This window comes from Triplophysa dalaica, chromosome 4 (genome assembly GCF_015846415.1).
Source record: "Triplophysa dalaica isolate WHDGS20190420 chromosome 4, ASM1584641v1, whole genome shotgun sequence".
Classification (NCBI taxonomy): domain Eukaryota; kingdom Metazoa; phylum Chordata; class Actinopteri; order Cypriniformes; family Nemacheilidae; genus Triplophysa; species Triplophysa dalaica.
The window spans coordinates 16,744,211-16,760,225 of record NC_079545.1 but is presented as its reverse complement, the minus strand read 5'-3'; the positions used below and the strand labels follow the sequence as shown (position 1 = coordinate 16,760,225).

General features: G+C 38.3%; 2 protein-coding genes across 2 annotated transcripts; one reads left to right on the top strand and one right to left on the bottom strand.

The window, feature by feature from the left end:
* Positions 1-1,024: 1,024 nt before the first annotated feature.
* On the bottom strand, positions 1,025-10,244 carry atp6v0a2b (ATPase H+ transporting V0 subunit a2b). Its single transcript, XM_056746074.1, has 20 exons — positions 9,583-10,244; positions 8,913-8,991; positions 8,206-8,303; positions 7,910-8,047; positions 7,125-7,222; positions 6,447-6,573; positions 6,274-6,356; positions 6,077-6,170; positions 5,595-5,807; positions 5,340-5,490; positions 5,084-5,223; positions 4,799-4,956; positions 4,394-4,484; positions 4,156-4,274; positions 3,862-4,072; positions 3,600-3,716; positions 3,398-3,517; positions 3,198-3,315; positions 2,860-3,031; positions 1,025-2,287 (listed from the first exon to the last, which is right to left on the bottom strand). The coding sequence occupies exons 1-20, from the start codon at positions 9,697-9,699 to the stop codon at positions 2,185-2,187; spliced, it is 2,547 nt and encodes an 848-aa protein (XP_056602052.1). The 5' UTR covers positions 9,700-10,244; the 3' UTR covers positions 1,025-2,184.
* Positions 10,245-10,480: 236 nt separating this feature from the next.
* Positions 10,481-15,806, top strand: trmt2a (tRNA methyltransferase 2 homolog A). Its single transcript, XM_056746155.1, has 12 exons — positions 10,481-10,564; positions 10,764-11,434; positions 11,736-11,844; positions 12,013-12,194; positions 13,778-13,892; positions 13,983-14,095; positions 14,201-14,312; positions 14,634-14,756; positions 14,872-14,947; positions 15,078-15,194; positions 15,282-15,378; positions 15,460-15,806. Exons 2-12 carry the CDS (start codon positions 10,770-10,772, stop codon positions 15,602-15,604), a joined length of 1,854 nt encoding a protein of 617 aa, XP_056602133.1. The 5' UTR covers positions 10,481-10,564; positions 10,764-10,769; the 3' UTR covers positions 15,605-15,806.
* Positions 15,807-16,015: the final 209 nt, after the last annotated feature.

The following is a 16,015-nucleotide window of genomic DNA, read 5'->3' as shown; positions in this document are numbered from 1 at the left end:
TTTCCTACATTCTTAAAGATATCTCAACAGAACAAAAAAGATACAATAATACTTCCTACTGTGGTAGTCAATGATGTCCCAGCAATGTCAGTTTCTAACGTTCTTCCAAATATCTCTCTTTGTGTTCATCAGAAGAAAGAAATGTATACAGGTTTGGAGCAAATGATGACATAATTTTAACCTTTGGATGGAGTATCCCATTAAGTTAGATAAACTCTGAATCAAATCCTTGGCATTTCGTATGAACATGAAACGAAATCCCTCGGATCTTCAGCAGATGATTCACACTAGACCTTTGTGAAGTTGTCACTGATTGTTCTTTTTGCTTTTGAGAATGTAGAATTAGACTTTTATTTTGCTCTCTTACCACTAGATGTATTTTGTTATAACAAATGTGGTTATCATATTGTTATTATGGAAACAAAATAATGATGCCATCCTAATACATGCTGTGTTTTGGTCAAAATCTGGATTTTAACCAAAATGTTTATTGTAAATGCATCTTTTAATCAAAATATGTCAGTGGGTCAAAAGTTCTTTTTTGATGAGCTTCAAATGTTTGATTAAATGTTAATATTTTGTATTAAAACACAATGACTCGAACATTGGCAGCAACCTTTTGTCGTGTTTAAATTTAAGTATGGAGAATGGTACCAGTAAGGTCTTCGAAAATAAGTTTTAGACATAATTCCTTGTGTTCGTATCAAACAGATAAATCCTCAACACGTTTAGTCATATGTGATAGGAGAAAAAAAAATATATATAGATCAAGAGGTTCACAGAATACAAGTTCAGCCTTCCATGCTGGGTCACTAAAATACTACGGAGAAGATGAACCTGACTGCTGATGGATTGAGTTTGTTCAGTATATCATAAAATGTTAGTAGAAGAACTAAAGACTTTAATTTCCAGAAAACCTCTTAAGAAACAAAATAATTTGAATTGTGATAAAAAGCAGAATGGCTTGTATTCATTGACCTTTCATTGTAAAATGCCATTAATGTTCACATCTTACAGAAGACACTGAGATAAATCATTTTATTGAGTAACAAACAATCTGCTTTATTTCCTCCAGCTTCACAAATCTGATCTGATTAGTGAGATTCTATATCCAAAACATGGAATGTATGATTAATCAAACAATACCAACAAAGTACTGTTAATAAATAACAAAAGGAATGAATTCAGTGGCTCACAATCCACACAACACACTCTCACATTAAAGTCAAGGGTTAAATAAAAACTTGAAAAATATGAAAAAGTGTTATTAATCTTTGACAGTTTAAAATATCTAAAATAAAATAAGCCATTTTACCATTCCTAATTAATACTATAAGATTTCCCCTGAAAAGCAATATGTTCCAATTCGTCATTAAATTGCATCTAAATATCATTTGTTGACGCAAAATGAATACATTCAGCATGTTAGGCACTTAGTAATAGCTGAGCCACAGTTGGCTTATAAATGTTTTTGACATACAGAAAGCTTTCCTGTGAAGGTTCGTATATGTATAACAGAGAGGCAATTTAACCAGTCAGACGATCTGAAGTATTAGAATCTAAAACTGGATCACTTTCCTTCAATAACCCCAATGATATAAACAACCAGAAACATTTATACATGAGCGGATCTTGTGACATCTTGTCCACAATCACCAACCTATGATCACATTATATCATCCATAATCTCAATGGTAGCAACTTTTAATGTGGATGAACTCTGTAGGTCAGGATCATGGTCCGGAAACATTGTGAAAATGCTTGAATTTACTAGCTCTTCTCAGACGAGAAAATAAAAAAATTAATGTCTTGGGTTCAATGCATATTAAACTCATGGAATGTGCTCAGCAAACAGGCAACACGGTAAAAATATATAACCAACCAGCACTTTTGTGTAGAATTTACAGAATAGATTCGATAAAGCTAAAGCACTATTCAGTTACTCTAATTTCTATTTACAGTCTTTTTTGCTTAAAACTTAAGGCCTTTTGTTGAGCCTGTTGTCTCCAAATTGTTGTTCAAAATAAGTAAAAATGCGATAAGGCTCAATATGTAAATAAGTCACTGTCTTTTCCAGATGAATGTTCGGTTGTACCAATCCAGCATATAGTGCAACATCTCTGCATATAAACATGTTTAAAGAAGTGATATAGGTGCAGGATGAGTCTGCTATAGTGTCACAGTTCATAGGAGCCCATCGTTTTCAAAGGTGCTGTGCAGGAGAGAGAAGGCAAAGGGTGCAAACTTGACACCAGTGCCACTGTAAAACTTATTCTGAAACTCCACCCTAAAAACACAAAGTTTGGTATTTAATCATTTAATATGAGTACAGCAGGAAAAAACAGATATTTCTTTAGGTCACTCTGACCAGGGGCATAATTTATAAAATGTTGCGTAGAAACCGTCCTAAATTTGATTTTACGATCATTTCTCAAAGTGCGTAGGTGTGATTCATAGAAACAATGTGCGTACATCTCCCTGTCAGATGTGAAATTTATAAATCGCAAGTGATTTTGAAATTGCAGCTTAACAGTTTCAGATCGAAAGGCGAAAGCCTTTTAATGATGTCTTCTTAATGTCAATGATAAATAAAAGAGCATCTATCAACATCCAAATCCTATACCAGCGGTAAGAATGACTTATATTTTCAAAAACCTGCAGCATTCGGACAAGCAAAAGTGTGTTCATCTAAAGTGGCGCTAAGCACTTTTCCAATTTCCATAAATGAGGCCCCTGATCACTAAACATGGATCACAAATGATATTAATAAAATGATTAGGTTTGTCGAGCAACAGGGATCACAACAATATCAAAATGTTGTTTGACACTGTTGGTTTTTATGGGAGATAAAACACTGACCAGTGGAGTCTGAGAGCATGAAGGAAGGCAGAAAGTCCCTCCATCACCAGCAGGATGGACACGGTGAGGACAGCAAAGAGTCCAAAAACAGGCACCAGGAACACGATTCCCACAGTGGTGTCCACACGTAGACCGACCCGCATCACCATCGCCCACAACACTTCAGAAAGCTCTGCATCACAACACGTTTTCCATTTTATGGTAAATATATAAAAAATTCTCTTTAAGGCCTTAACTAGCTATGGTGTTGGTTTCAGAATTGACTGGCCGATACAAGTGTTTAATATTATTTTAGATTCATAAACTTCCTAATATCTTCAATTAGAGGTGTTACTCACGGGCATGTGCCAGGCTGAGAGCCCAGAGTCTCAGATAGGACGCAGTGTTAGAGATGCAGCCCAAGCAGTATTCTATAGTGTGAATAGACTGATGCAAGAGCACATCTGCAAAGTCAAACTGTGGAGTAGAGGAAACATTGTAAGACTCCAGTAATTCCTTTAAAGTCTGAATGTGACATCCAGTCAAATGCATTTCTAACCTCTTCTGATTGGCTGTCAGAGCTGGTGGAATGACTGTCCAGGCTGTTTCCCTCCTCCATGTCATGAGTATGCATGAGAGACAGTTCTTCTTCACTGTTCCTTCGTACTCGCTGATAACCCTGCATGGACAGAGACGGACAAATGTATGAATAATCTTCAGCAAAGGTAAACCTAGAACAGCGATAAAAACTAGGTCCTTACTCTGTAAAGTAGATGACCTCTGCCCTTGTGTAGCCAGTAGAGGTAGAGAGGTTTGCCCAGCAATAACACAGGCACAGAGAACAGAGCCACTATCAACAGAAACACCTGGAGGCCGGTCTGTGAAAGAAAAGAAGATGCTAAACGAGAAGTAAACAACGGGATCTTCTGGAAGTGACCACTTGCTAAGACCTGAAAAATGTTCTGACATTAGCAAATGTTTTCACCTCGTGGTTGGATAGTTTCAAGCTGAATGACGTCTCACCTGTCCTGGGTAAAGTGGCTGGCTGGAGTCGCCCTGCATAAGGAACATGTTGATGAATTGGATGAGGATGCTGGGAGCTGTCTGTGAGTCCCTTACTGTGAAAACCAGCCACTTGTATATGATCATAAAGACCAGATAACCGAACAGACACAGCAGGAAGAGCAACTCGGGCAAAAACATCAGATACAGATTAAAGCTCCGCTTGAAGTGCCTGAAAAAGATGAACACATCAAGCATTAGAAAAAGATTTTAACAACAGCATCACATATAAAGAGTCATTATAAAATATCTCACAGGTGATTGAAAACCCCAAGGACGACTCCAAAAGTCATGTGGATTATTCCTAAAATCACTGACATCTTCATCTTATAGGAGTTCAGGAAGTTGAGCCGGTTAGATGCCAGGTTCCAGATCTACAAAGAACACAAATCTCTACATCAATACATTGTGTTGGTGCCCATAGTCATGCATTTATGTTTTCAGTGATGTCATTAGACAGTGATCTGATGATAAAAGTCTATCAGAGACCTACCGGGTCAATTCCAAGAGGATAGGGCCCTGTAAACACTCCTGTGACATTGGGATCCAGTGCAAGAAAGCTATTTGAGCGAAGTGTATTCGAGCTAAAGATAAAGAGAATATAAAGAGCACATTATAGACACATATCTGACATGAGAAACTCCACATTTCATTCTCATGGACAGTGACAGCATTTACATTTACAGAATTGTATTTGATCAGTTGTCTGACCTCAAACTTACTTTCCTGTTCATTTAAATTAAACTGTAAAAGACTAGCACCATAAGTGACTAATAAAATAAATTATATTAATACATAATGCATTCAATTCAATTTCCCTACAAGTACGTATTTGTTTTTTTAACCATTGTTTTCAAGGTTAGTATGCAAGCAGTACTATCTGTGCTGTAACACTTACCTCCAGTGTCTATTGTCATACATGGCTTTGACGCTCCATCCTGAGCCGAACAGGTTGAGTGATTTGGAGAAGCAGTCGTTGTATATTAATCCGGTATAGACTGAAAACACGCCCATCATCAGGATGATGTAACGGCCCTCGAAAAACGTGTTCCAGATCTAAACGACAGAAATAACGCAATGTTAATCGTCAACTTTCAAACTAAATTTTCACAGATATTAACTCTCAGTTAACAGGCACATGGTCATCTGTTTCTCGGAAGGAACAGCCATGTGACAAATATACCTCATTTCTGGTTTTTCTCAGCCTGCGTTCATTCTCATAAAGAACCATCCACAGAGCAAACAGTGCCATGATGAGTCCGTGCCCAAGGTCTCCAAACATCACAGCAAACAGGAAGGGAAACGTGATGACTGTATACGGAGCTGAGAGAGATTACGAAACAGAAGGTTAATACATCAGGGTGTTAAAACTTATTTAATGCTCCCCAAATGTCATTTTTATTGCGGAAAGACCCAGAAATGGAATCGTGCTCTCTCACCTGGGTTGACCTCCCTGTAACTGCCCACCCCGTAGGCGTCCACTATATTCTGGAAGCCTGAGGTAAACTTGTTGGTCCGTATGAGGGTGGGTGGAGTGTCATTACATGGGATTCGATTGACAAAGGAGGGAACTGTGGCTCCACTTTTCCTCTAAAGCAGTAAAACAACAACCATTCCATGTTGTGACATAAACAAGTGAATTCTGACTGGTTACCAAATACTGGCTGTCCATTTCTAAAGGATGAGAATCTTACCGAGCCGTCCTCTAGCGCCCTCCGGATGGCTGGCAGATCATCTATAGGACACCACACCTCGGCTATGAGGCACTTGTTTGTAACATCGAAACTACAGAGATTGAGTATGTGATATATGGCCTTCATTTTCTTAACTTGAATGACCCACGTGTACACAGTCTCGGAGGCTTTGATCAACACCTGCCTCAGGTAATCCTCAGTCCGGTGAAGAACCTGTAAACGCAACCGAACACATTTCAAAGATTAAGTTAAAAAATGTACATACAAGAACATGTTTGAGAGTACATAGTTGTTCCTCTATTTATGTGTGTGTGTGTGTGTGTGTGGAGGGGTCGGTCCTCAGCTTTAGACTTTATGAAAGATTCTCTCTTAAAAAAAAACTCAAATGCAGTCATATTCGACACATGTAAAAGAAACTGGGTTTATATTATGACTGGACACATCTCCTTATGTGCATCATTTTGAACATGAAAAAAAATCACCGTGTGCAGATCCTGAATGCGTGTGCGCAGCCCCTCCACCACATCTGATCTCTCCTCATTACTGTTGGGGTACGGGTACAGGTGACAGTGGTAGCTACAGAGACAAAGTCCATCAGAAACTATGACATCTACTCAAAACAATAAACACAACATTGGATGTCTTGAGCAGAGGACATCAAATAAGAAACACAATTTACCAATCACATATCTTCTTAACCTTCTGTCCAATCTGTTCTCCCCAATAGGAGACGAGGAACACCACACATCTAGTCGGCTCACCCTGAAAAACCATAGAACAAGAAGACTTTACACATACATCTGAAATGTCTCTAACATTAGATAAGTTATACGAACAGCAAATGTCTAGTACCGATTCAGGGTCTTCCAGGACGTCATCTAATTCGGAGTAGCTGAGGATGGTGTAGCCCTTACACACTCTCCAGAGCATTCGCTCAAACGCCTCGATTTTCACTCTTTGGACGAGACCAGAAATGAACCTGAGCAGCAAAGAGCAGAGGAATATGAACTTTAATATTGTATCACATATTGTATGCATTTACGCATACAGTGAAATCCAAAGATCCAAGACCACTTGTGCTATTTCTTTATTAAATTTACACCATGTCAGCAACACTATCTTCAAGACGACTTTGGTGTTTCTCATTTACAAACTACAAACAACGTTACGAATTATATAATTGCATAACAAAATGATATGTACTTCACAAACTTATATTTCTGATTCATTTAAGTGCATGAAAGACACAGCTTAAGCGTTATTGCCGTTGTATTACTGTAATTGTTCATAGACATAAATTGAAAAATAAATATTTGTAGCTATTATCAAGAAGACTGCATATTCTAAACACTTCACTGAAACTTGAAAGAGGACATTAGATAAGGCAAAGCTCTTATGTGTCAAAGGCATTGTTGTCACTTTCTGATGCTGATCTGACATCAATGTACCTCTGGCTTACAGTAGTTATGAATGGAGTCTGGGTCTCAATGCAGTACTATAGTGTAGGTGTCATGTTTAAACACTGCTCACCCCAGCTTAGCTCCAAGCCTCTGCATGCTGGTGTAGTCTATCAAGGGTTCCCTCTGCAGGAAGGGGAACTCTTCATACTGGGCCTGCATTGGCTCCCTCTGTTTTTATACAAACAAACACACACACACACACACACACACAGCAAAAAATTAAACATACACCCTTCCTCGAGAATTAAGCACATTTGTAAAGACCTCAAATGTCTAGCGGTTTGTGATAATCAGGTGCCTCAAATTGACCTAAAGGATTCCGACAGTCTTGCCTTCAAGAGACATGAACCGCGATCAAGCGAAAGAGACTCAACTCTTTATCAGACAGTTAAGCCATTGACAGATATACAGTTGCTTGCTTGTCAATATTTTCTAATAGGTATGTATGTGTATATATATATTCAATTTTACTATCTATCAGGGATGCAAACGCACAAGATGTAAATATAGGTGAGACATTCAAAGCAAGGATTCTTGAGTTAAGTTTAAATTTAATTAAAGCTTTAGTTTTGGTTTAGATTTGTTTACACATTTCAAAGACCTAATGATGATTTTCTACATTAAAATTCTATTTTTCCAGTGATTTGAATTATTACAATGTTGAAAGTTATTCCTTGAAGTGTACTAAGGTCAAAGATTTGATTTCAGGGAAACACACAAGCTGGTACAATGGATACCTAGAGTGTAATGCAGGTCACTTCAGATAAAAGCTTCTGTCAAATGAATGAATGTAAATAGGGGTCGCAACTGAATGCCAGACATGGGACAGAGATTCAAGTGACCACGGACCCCCACCTCTGCACTGCGCTGCGCAAAGTTGCTTGTGATGCGCAGCATGTGTGTGTACTCTGTGAGCTCTAGAAGATTCTTCTGAAGTTTCTCCTTGTTCCTGGTGACCTCGCTCAGCTCCAGCTCCAGCCTCTGTAGTTGTTCCTAAATAAAGCACAGAAGCATCTGTCATAACTACATATAAACTGTCTGACCGATGTGAATGTAGATTGAGTGGCTAATTTAGTAAATTATTAGAAGCACGCTAGCACAAATGACTTTAAAGACTAAAACAAAAACGAACAGTGTTGAACTGAACTCACCATTATTGACATCACATGTTTTGGTAATGGAGCAGCTGGGTTCACCTCGCCTTCTGGTAGCGGAATGTCTTCTTTTTTAATCTCCCTCAAAAGATATCCTGGTAGGAAATAAGTCAATTTTACAAACACAAGTGACATTCGTTCCAATTACATTGATTTTTATCTGAGCATTTCACAGTTTCAAACTGTTTCTTTCTATTGATGAAGTCCCAGAACTGTGGAACAAACAAAATCGAATGGTATCGTTTCATCTTTCACACCTGAATGTACTTTTCATAGCTCTAAAAAGGAGTGGATATAATACCTTTAAGGTGATAGCCTAATTTCTCTTGCCATGCCTATCACATGTTCACAAATACATGGAGGTAAAAGATTAAAAAAAATGACACAACAAATTTTTGGGAAAATATTCAATGGACCTCCATGGGTTTCATATTAACCAGAATGTATTTTGTTGTGTGTTGCATCAAGTGGACAAAGATACTATTTCACTTCTATTTAAGTCGAATACGCTGACTATGGCACTGCCAGTACATTCACCATTCATACAAGTTAACAACCACAGCCTTATAAGGATAACAAATACATTTTAATCTCACAAAAGCCGTCTTGAAATGATGCCTTGTGTTTTGATCATAGGGTGTTTAAAATAGGATTCTTAAATTCTGCCCATGAACGGATAAATGAAAGCGGTGCAAAGCCTTTACCCAGAATTCTCTCCATCTCCTCACATCTCTTGATCTCACTGACAAACTTGCGCTGGAAAGAATTTACACTTGGATTGAGCTAGAAAAACACAAGAAAAACATATTTAACCCATATGTTTTAGTGGCGGATGTTCATCGTTTTAAACCACTGACACTAATAAATCAAGTTTCATTCAACCTTATCAGGCTTACAAATCACTAACATGCCACATTATTAACTGTGATGTTAATGTTAATAACAGATCAATACATACTACATACAACATTAAAACTTGATCCTTTATGAATCAATGATAATGTATCTGTCAATGATCTATTAATTCAACTTAAAACTCTGGAACAAAGTCAACAGTGAACTTGAGATGTATGAAACACTGTTATGCAACACAAACAAACGTAGAATCTTTCATAAATATAGCAAAATACCCAAGATACTCCACTTCCTGGTGCTTTATCATATATTACGTAACATAGTGTGCGTTTTAAAACCTAGTGAGCTGACTTACCTAAACAGCATTTTGGATATCATCGATATCCAAGTAGTGAGCTGAGTTAGTCACTAGGTTTTGAGACGTGTGTGAAACTGACAGCACAACTTTAACATGTTTATACAGTGTATTCACACGAATGCATTTCTCACACATTATTGCTAAATATAACAACGACTTACGTCTCTGAACTCTACCAGCCCAAGTTCACCCAGTTCACTGATGCAGTCGTAAGCAGAACCAGACTGCAGGAACAGCTGGGCAAGACACATCTCTTCACTCTGAAACAACGAACCCATCTCGACAAAAATACGTCTCTTTCACCCTAAAATTACTGGTTCTACAAGACAGTTAAGGGAAGCCAACAGGTCCGCGGTATGTGCTGTTTGGACGCTTTGAAACAGGTGAGGGCCGGACCGGACGGATGAATGGATGTATGGATCTCTCAAGCGCCAACAGCTTTATCGATGACACGTATTCCTCCCCTATATCCCCTCAACCACATAACAGAAAAACATGATCTGTACGAGTGATTATTCCAATCCGATCCAAATGTCCAGTGCTGTTCGATCATCCATCCTAGGTCAAACTTATCTTTAAATCCCACAGTAGACTTTTACGCTGTAATCTGCCCTGTCTTCGTTCACTTTAGCTCCGAGCTAGACAGCTACTGTCGAAGATGTTTAGCCTCTGAGACCCCATTAAATATTTACTTTCTGATGTGTTCACACAGGCATTCGTGTAATGTTTAACAGCAGCTGTTAGCCATTGTTGCTTCTTTTTGAGGTCTCTTCCGATGACGAACTCCGTCAGCAGCCAAAACTTCTGTATCGTCAGAGTAAAGACTCGCACTTTCAACAGTTGAGCGACTCTTCAAAATAAAAGTCACTAGAATAAAGTGCCGCAGTTTAATGAAAATTTAAATATACACTTAAAAGCGTGAATGTAAAGAGAATAGATTTCAATAAACACAAATAATTCATAAAGTGTGGATAAAAGATAATGTTTGATATTTTATTTGCTGGACATGTTGCCTTCCCATGATACGCTGCTTTCGACACGTGTTCCTGTTTTAAAGATGGCGGCTTGCATGTCTGTATAGGTGCAGTGATTCAGTGCTCATACGTTTCATTGTGATAGAGATTGAATAACTCAAAATAACAAGTAAGTGACTTAACAGCATGTTTGTTCAAAGACGGTTTAATCAAATACCACTAGTTCGGTCTCAATTTGCTTGCCACCTAACTTTAAGAAACTGTCATCGGAATTTCTAATTTAGCCCACATGACACATAAGTGTAACTATATATTCTTAAAAATATAATTCTAGTCAAATAATATGCTTTTATTGGTATGTCATTCAGAGCACCATGGCTGATTCTGCAGTAGACAATTCAGCAGCTGGTTCATTACCCAGAACAGAGAATGAACCTGTTGTGACAGATGACCTGGTGGAGGAGAAAAACCAAGAGGATAAACCAGCAGAAGGAGAAGGAGAGGGAGATGGAGATGGAGATGGAGATGGAGCTGCAGGTGGTGACTCCAACATGTATCGCTACATCAAAGGAGACCTATTCACATCTGAGATCTTTAAAGTTGAAATACAAAACTTGCCCAAGTACATTGGCTTCAATGACCTGAAGAAGTTCCTTAACAAACACGGAATCAATCCTCACAAAATCAAGTTGTTTAACAAACAGATGTTCGCCTTTGTCACTTTTAAGAACCTGGAGGAAAGAGACAAGGCCATGAAGGCAGTGCACGGCATGCAGTGGAAGAGTAAAGTGCTGAGCGTACGTTTGGCCAAGCCCAAAGCTGATCCCATCCTTAAGAAGAGAAAGCAAGATGAGGAAAGTGAAGACGGGCAGCCTGGCGCAAAACGTGCCACAGGTAGCCAGGATGCAAAGGAGGGCGAGGAAGAACCCCTCAATATTCAGATAGCCAATGCTGTAACACCCTTGTGGAATGTTCCTTATGAAGAACAGCTGAAGAGGAAAGATCGAGAAGTGGAGGGAATTCTGCAGAAACTGACCAGGTAACAAAAGCAGGATGGGAGAAGTAGGGTCACATGACCAGCCACCAATCATTGGCTAGTGCCAGCTCCTGAATTATGACAGATACCAATTTGGATAGATTTTTTTTACCTCACCATATTCAAATTTCTCCATTCCTACGTATTAATCATTTTTAGAGAAATACATTTTTCAATTAAACAATTATACAAAGCTTATTATATGCGTCATAACCTTGTCATCCATATAGATCATGCATGGCCGTTTCTATACTGATATTTTGATCACTTATTGTTTATTTTTCTAATCTTTCTTGCTGCTTAGAGAAATTGGGAACAATAACAAGGCCATGTTACCGTGGCTGTTTGTTCAAAAGGAGAAACACAACAAGTTGTGCTGCCCACTGGAGTCCATACGACCATCACCTGTGCAGGTAACACTACTGTGTGTTCACCTAAATCATTACACAGTAACCTAAAATATTCTAACCACAATCGCATACATATACACACTTATATCACTGACAAAAACAACTTAAAGGATTGTAATTACCATAGTAGTTTTTGTACCTTAGACATAAGTGTGTCCCTGTGACTTGCAGACAGAGTACAGAAATAAGTGTGAGTTTGTGATTGGAGTGGGAGCAGACGGAGAGGATAAGACCGTGGGATTTCGTTTGGGAAAGTATAAAGGAGGTTCCTGTGCAGTCGTAAGTCCATCTGAAACCAGCCACGTATCTTCGGAAGCCAAGAAGATTGTCCAAGCCTTCCAGCAGTTCATTAGGTGAAATTAATATAGTTTCTAGAATTAACAAAAGAACTGTTAAAGGGATAGTTCACCATGAAAATGAAAAAAAGTCAGAAAAGTCATTTATTAGCCTTCATGTTGTTCAAAACCTGTACATTCTGTGGAACACAGAAGAAGATATTTTGAGAAATGTGTCCAAACAATGGAAGTCAATGGGTGGCAGTTTTGCTTGGTTACTGATATTCTTCAAAATATCATCTTTTGTGTTCTTCTGAAGAAAAGTCATACCGGTTTGGAAAGACATGAAGGTGAGTAAATGCTGGTGTTCTTTTTGGAGTGAATTATCTCTGTTATGTTTTAATGTGCTGGGCCTCATTTATAACCATTGCGTACGCCACACATCACGCAAAAGATGCGATTAATAAAAGAAACTTGACTGAAAACTCTGACCCATGCGTACAGACATTTTGGAGACAGAGCAGTTTGGTGACACCGATGGTAAGTCAGTCATCTCAAGTTAGATTGTAGAAAGTAAGTGTGATAAAAACGATTATAATCACACACTTTTAATTTTAGCTAAAGATCCACATCACGAGTTATCGAGTTATTTGCGCTTGTATTGAGTGATAATTGTTTCATGCACCTTCTTGTAAAATCAAACTGAAATGTTAAAAAAATTCACGTTGCCTCATCATCACAGTATGAGCGCACGAGGAGGAGATGATCCAACGGCATGAATTACAGGAAATACCAAAACTGCAGAGCACAGTGTAAATAAATACTAAATATATTGTCCTTAAATACTGTGCATAATCATCAAATGTCAAAGTCTGGAAATACAGACATAAAGCTCTCGCACAATCGTAAATAAGTCCTCGTTATCATTCCTAACTATGTTCATAACCAAACCGGAATAGAGAAACATTCATCTTTTACAATAAGGCCTATGTCTTCAAATTTTATCTCCGGTAAAGGACATCGCTAATTAATGATGTGATTTTAATGAGGTGTTAATGATCATTCTAAATATTATAAACATATAAATGCTGCAGAGACCTTATTTGGCTTGAATATAAGTAAAAATAAAAAATATTAATAATTATAACAATTATTAATTTGGAAATATCAGTGAATCTAGTATGTGTGGCCATTAGTGATTTCATTACGGAGATAAAGGATCGGATCGGGGGGTGTCGGCAGTTTAATATCATTTTTGTTATTTTTCTATGGCCTCTGATAGCGGTTGGACCCGAAAACGTTATACGACCATTATGTTGCGTGACGTCAGGCTTCACATTGACTATTTATGGGTAAAAATGGGCGTCTACACGGCGTGATATGAGGCTGATTCACGTACGCACACTTGCAGGTGATCTATGATTTATAAAGCGAATTTTGCTTACAGGTGTGCGTACGCACGGTTTTATAAGTCTGAATATTGTTTTGGTGTACTCTGTTTTTGGCTTTCATGCGCACGTACACTTCTAGTAAGGATCCTACGCACAGTTTTATAAATGAGACCCTAGGTCCTTCAAGCTTACATGTCATAATCTAATTCCAAGAGCCTGCATTAGTATGTATTATTCATGTATTTACTATGGTGGTGGTGTTTTGAACAGGACAACTCCATATGCAGTATACAGTCCAGAGACTTATGAGGGCCACTGGAGACAGCTGACTGTACGGACCTGCAGGACAAAGCAAACCATGGCCATTGTTTTCTTCAATCCACAGGTAATAAGTTTTATCTAGTGGTTTTATTTGTCCACCTTAGATTATTGCTTTATTTTTTCTGAATAATACTATTCATTGTTCACAACCTAGAAACTCCAAGAGGAACTTGAGGAACTGAAAGGATACCTGCGTCGGTATTTCACGGAAGGAGAGGGAAAAGAAAGTGGCATCACTTCTTTGTATTTTGTGAGAATGGGACAAAGGTGAGCTAAGTGAAGCCAAGTTAGAATAAAAATCACTTTCTGAGGAATTTAGAAAACTGGAACAAAAGGTAAAAATGATGTATTCATTTATTTGTATCAACCCAGGACATCTGCAGGTACAGAGGACCTTCCGTGCGAGCACGTGGCCGGGACTGATTGGATTCACGAAGAGCTTCTTGGACTGAAGTTTCGCATATCTCCACACTCATTCTTTCAGGTGAGTCTCCAGATATGGCACTATGGCTGTAAACCGTTGATATCCAAGTGTCTACTTCAGTTATATTTACTTTTTATATATTTCCAGTTATATTTATAGCTAATCTGTAGATCAGTGGATAGAGCATGTCGCTAACAATGCCAAGGTCATGGGTTCGATCCAAGGGATTTTACATAGTTAGAAACAAATGCATAGTATAATGCAATGTAAGTCGCTTTGGATAAAAGCACCAGACAGAATTGAAAAACAATGATTGTTTCCAAACAAATTTCAATTTAAAAATATTGCATAAGTAGTATATAAAGATTTTGATCCTGGCAGACAAACACCCCTGCTGCTGAAGTTCTGTACTCTGCTGTGGGTGAATGGGCTCAACTCGATCAGGACAGTACTGTGCTGGATGTGTGCTGTGGAACAGGAACCATCGGGATCTCTCTGGCAAAGGTGTGGCCTTTAATAGTTTTAACTTGTTTATTTTAGAAGTAGAGTATTACTGGCAATACTGTGTTCTCATGTCTGATTATTCATCATTTGATGTCCTTTTTTTGTTTTTAAACAGAAAGTGAGGAAGGTGATTGGGATAGAGTTGTGTCCGGAGGCAGTGGAAGATGCTAAGGCTAACGCTGAAGTTAATGGTAGGACATTGACCTGAAAATGATCAGAAACATTGCGTCTGATAATGTCATTACGCTTTTCCAGCATTTATTTAAATCTAGTATGATCTTCTCAAATTAGTAGTTCTCAAACCTCAATGTTCGTTTACAGGCCTGACCAATGTGGAATTCCACTGTGGGAAAGCCGAAGATGTACTCCCCACTATTTTAAATGCAGTCGTATCTCCCAATGTCACTGCAATTGTTGACCCTCCAAGAGCAGGGCTTCGTAAGTACAATACTCATATTTTCTACAAAAAAAGTCACGTTTTTGCTTCTTTTTCATACCATGACCAACCCTAAATGCTTTTACCAGATTCCAAAGTTATTCTAGCAATCAGAAAAGCGGAGCATCTGAAGAGGCTAGTCTATGTCGCCTGCAATGCAAAAGCAGCTATGAACAATTTTATTGAGTAAGTTACTTATTTTCTGTTGAAAAAATAAAAGTTTTGCTTTAGCGCCTAAATTAATCTTAAAATGTTTATTGCTTTAAGTCTTTGCAGAGCTCCTTCGAACCGTGTGCGAGGAGCTGCCTTTCGTCCAATGAGAGCTATGGCCGTGGACCTCTTCCCTCAGACCATGCACTGCGAGACCATCCTGCTGTTTGAAAGAGTGGATTACAGAAAAGATGACATTTGACTGAGGATAAGAACACAAAGCTCTGTCGCCTCGAACTACATCTGCAAGACCTTTTCCAATACAGTATATCCAAAAGGATAATGTTCATTTAAAGTGTTTATTTGTTCAATGTATTGTTTTGCCTAATTTTAAGTCACCTGTTTGTTTTTATATAGGTTTCATTATTTTTCTCCCGTTTGAAGTAAAACATCACAAGACATCAGTTTCTGGTCATGAATTTATTTGCATTAACAAATCACTGTGCATCAGCGATCATGTAGTACAGCATCACTTGCAGCTAAATCATTCGGTCAACGATAATGACTAAAAGCACACAATTCTTCATAAAACGAATACACACTTGGCAAGACTGACAGGGCGAGTCACACTCCAAACATTAATGGGAAAAGCACGTTCTGTAAGCTTTGTCAG

Coding starts and splice junctions, on each gene's coding strand:
- atp6v0a2b (XM_056746074.1), bottom strand. CDS start 9,699: ATGGGTTCGTTGTTTCAGAGTGAAGAGATGTGTCTTGCCCAGCTGTTC. Junction 8,304..8,912: donor GGAGATGGAGAGAATTCTGG/GTAAAGGCTTTG, acceptor ATTTCCTACCAG/GATATCTTTTGAGGGAGATT. Junction 6,171..6,273: donor GTTAAGAAGATATGTGATTG/GTAAATTGTGTT, acceptor TTGTCTCTGTAG/CTACCACTGTCACCTGTACC.
- trmt2a (XM_056746155.1), top strand. CDS start 10,770: ATGGCTGATTCTGCAGTAGACAATTCAGCAGCTGGTTCATTACCCAGA. Junction 12,195..13,777: donor GCCTTCCAGCAGTTCATTAG/GTGAAATTAATA, acceptor TGTTTTGAACAG/GACAACTCCATATGCAGTAT. Junction 14,313..14,633: donor CTCCACACTCATTCTTTCAG/GTGAGTCTCCAG, acceptor TGATCCTGGCAG/ACAAACACCCCTGCTGCTGA.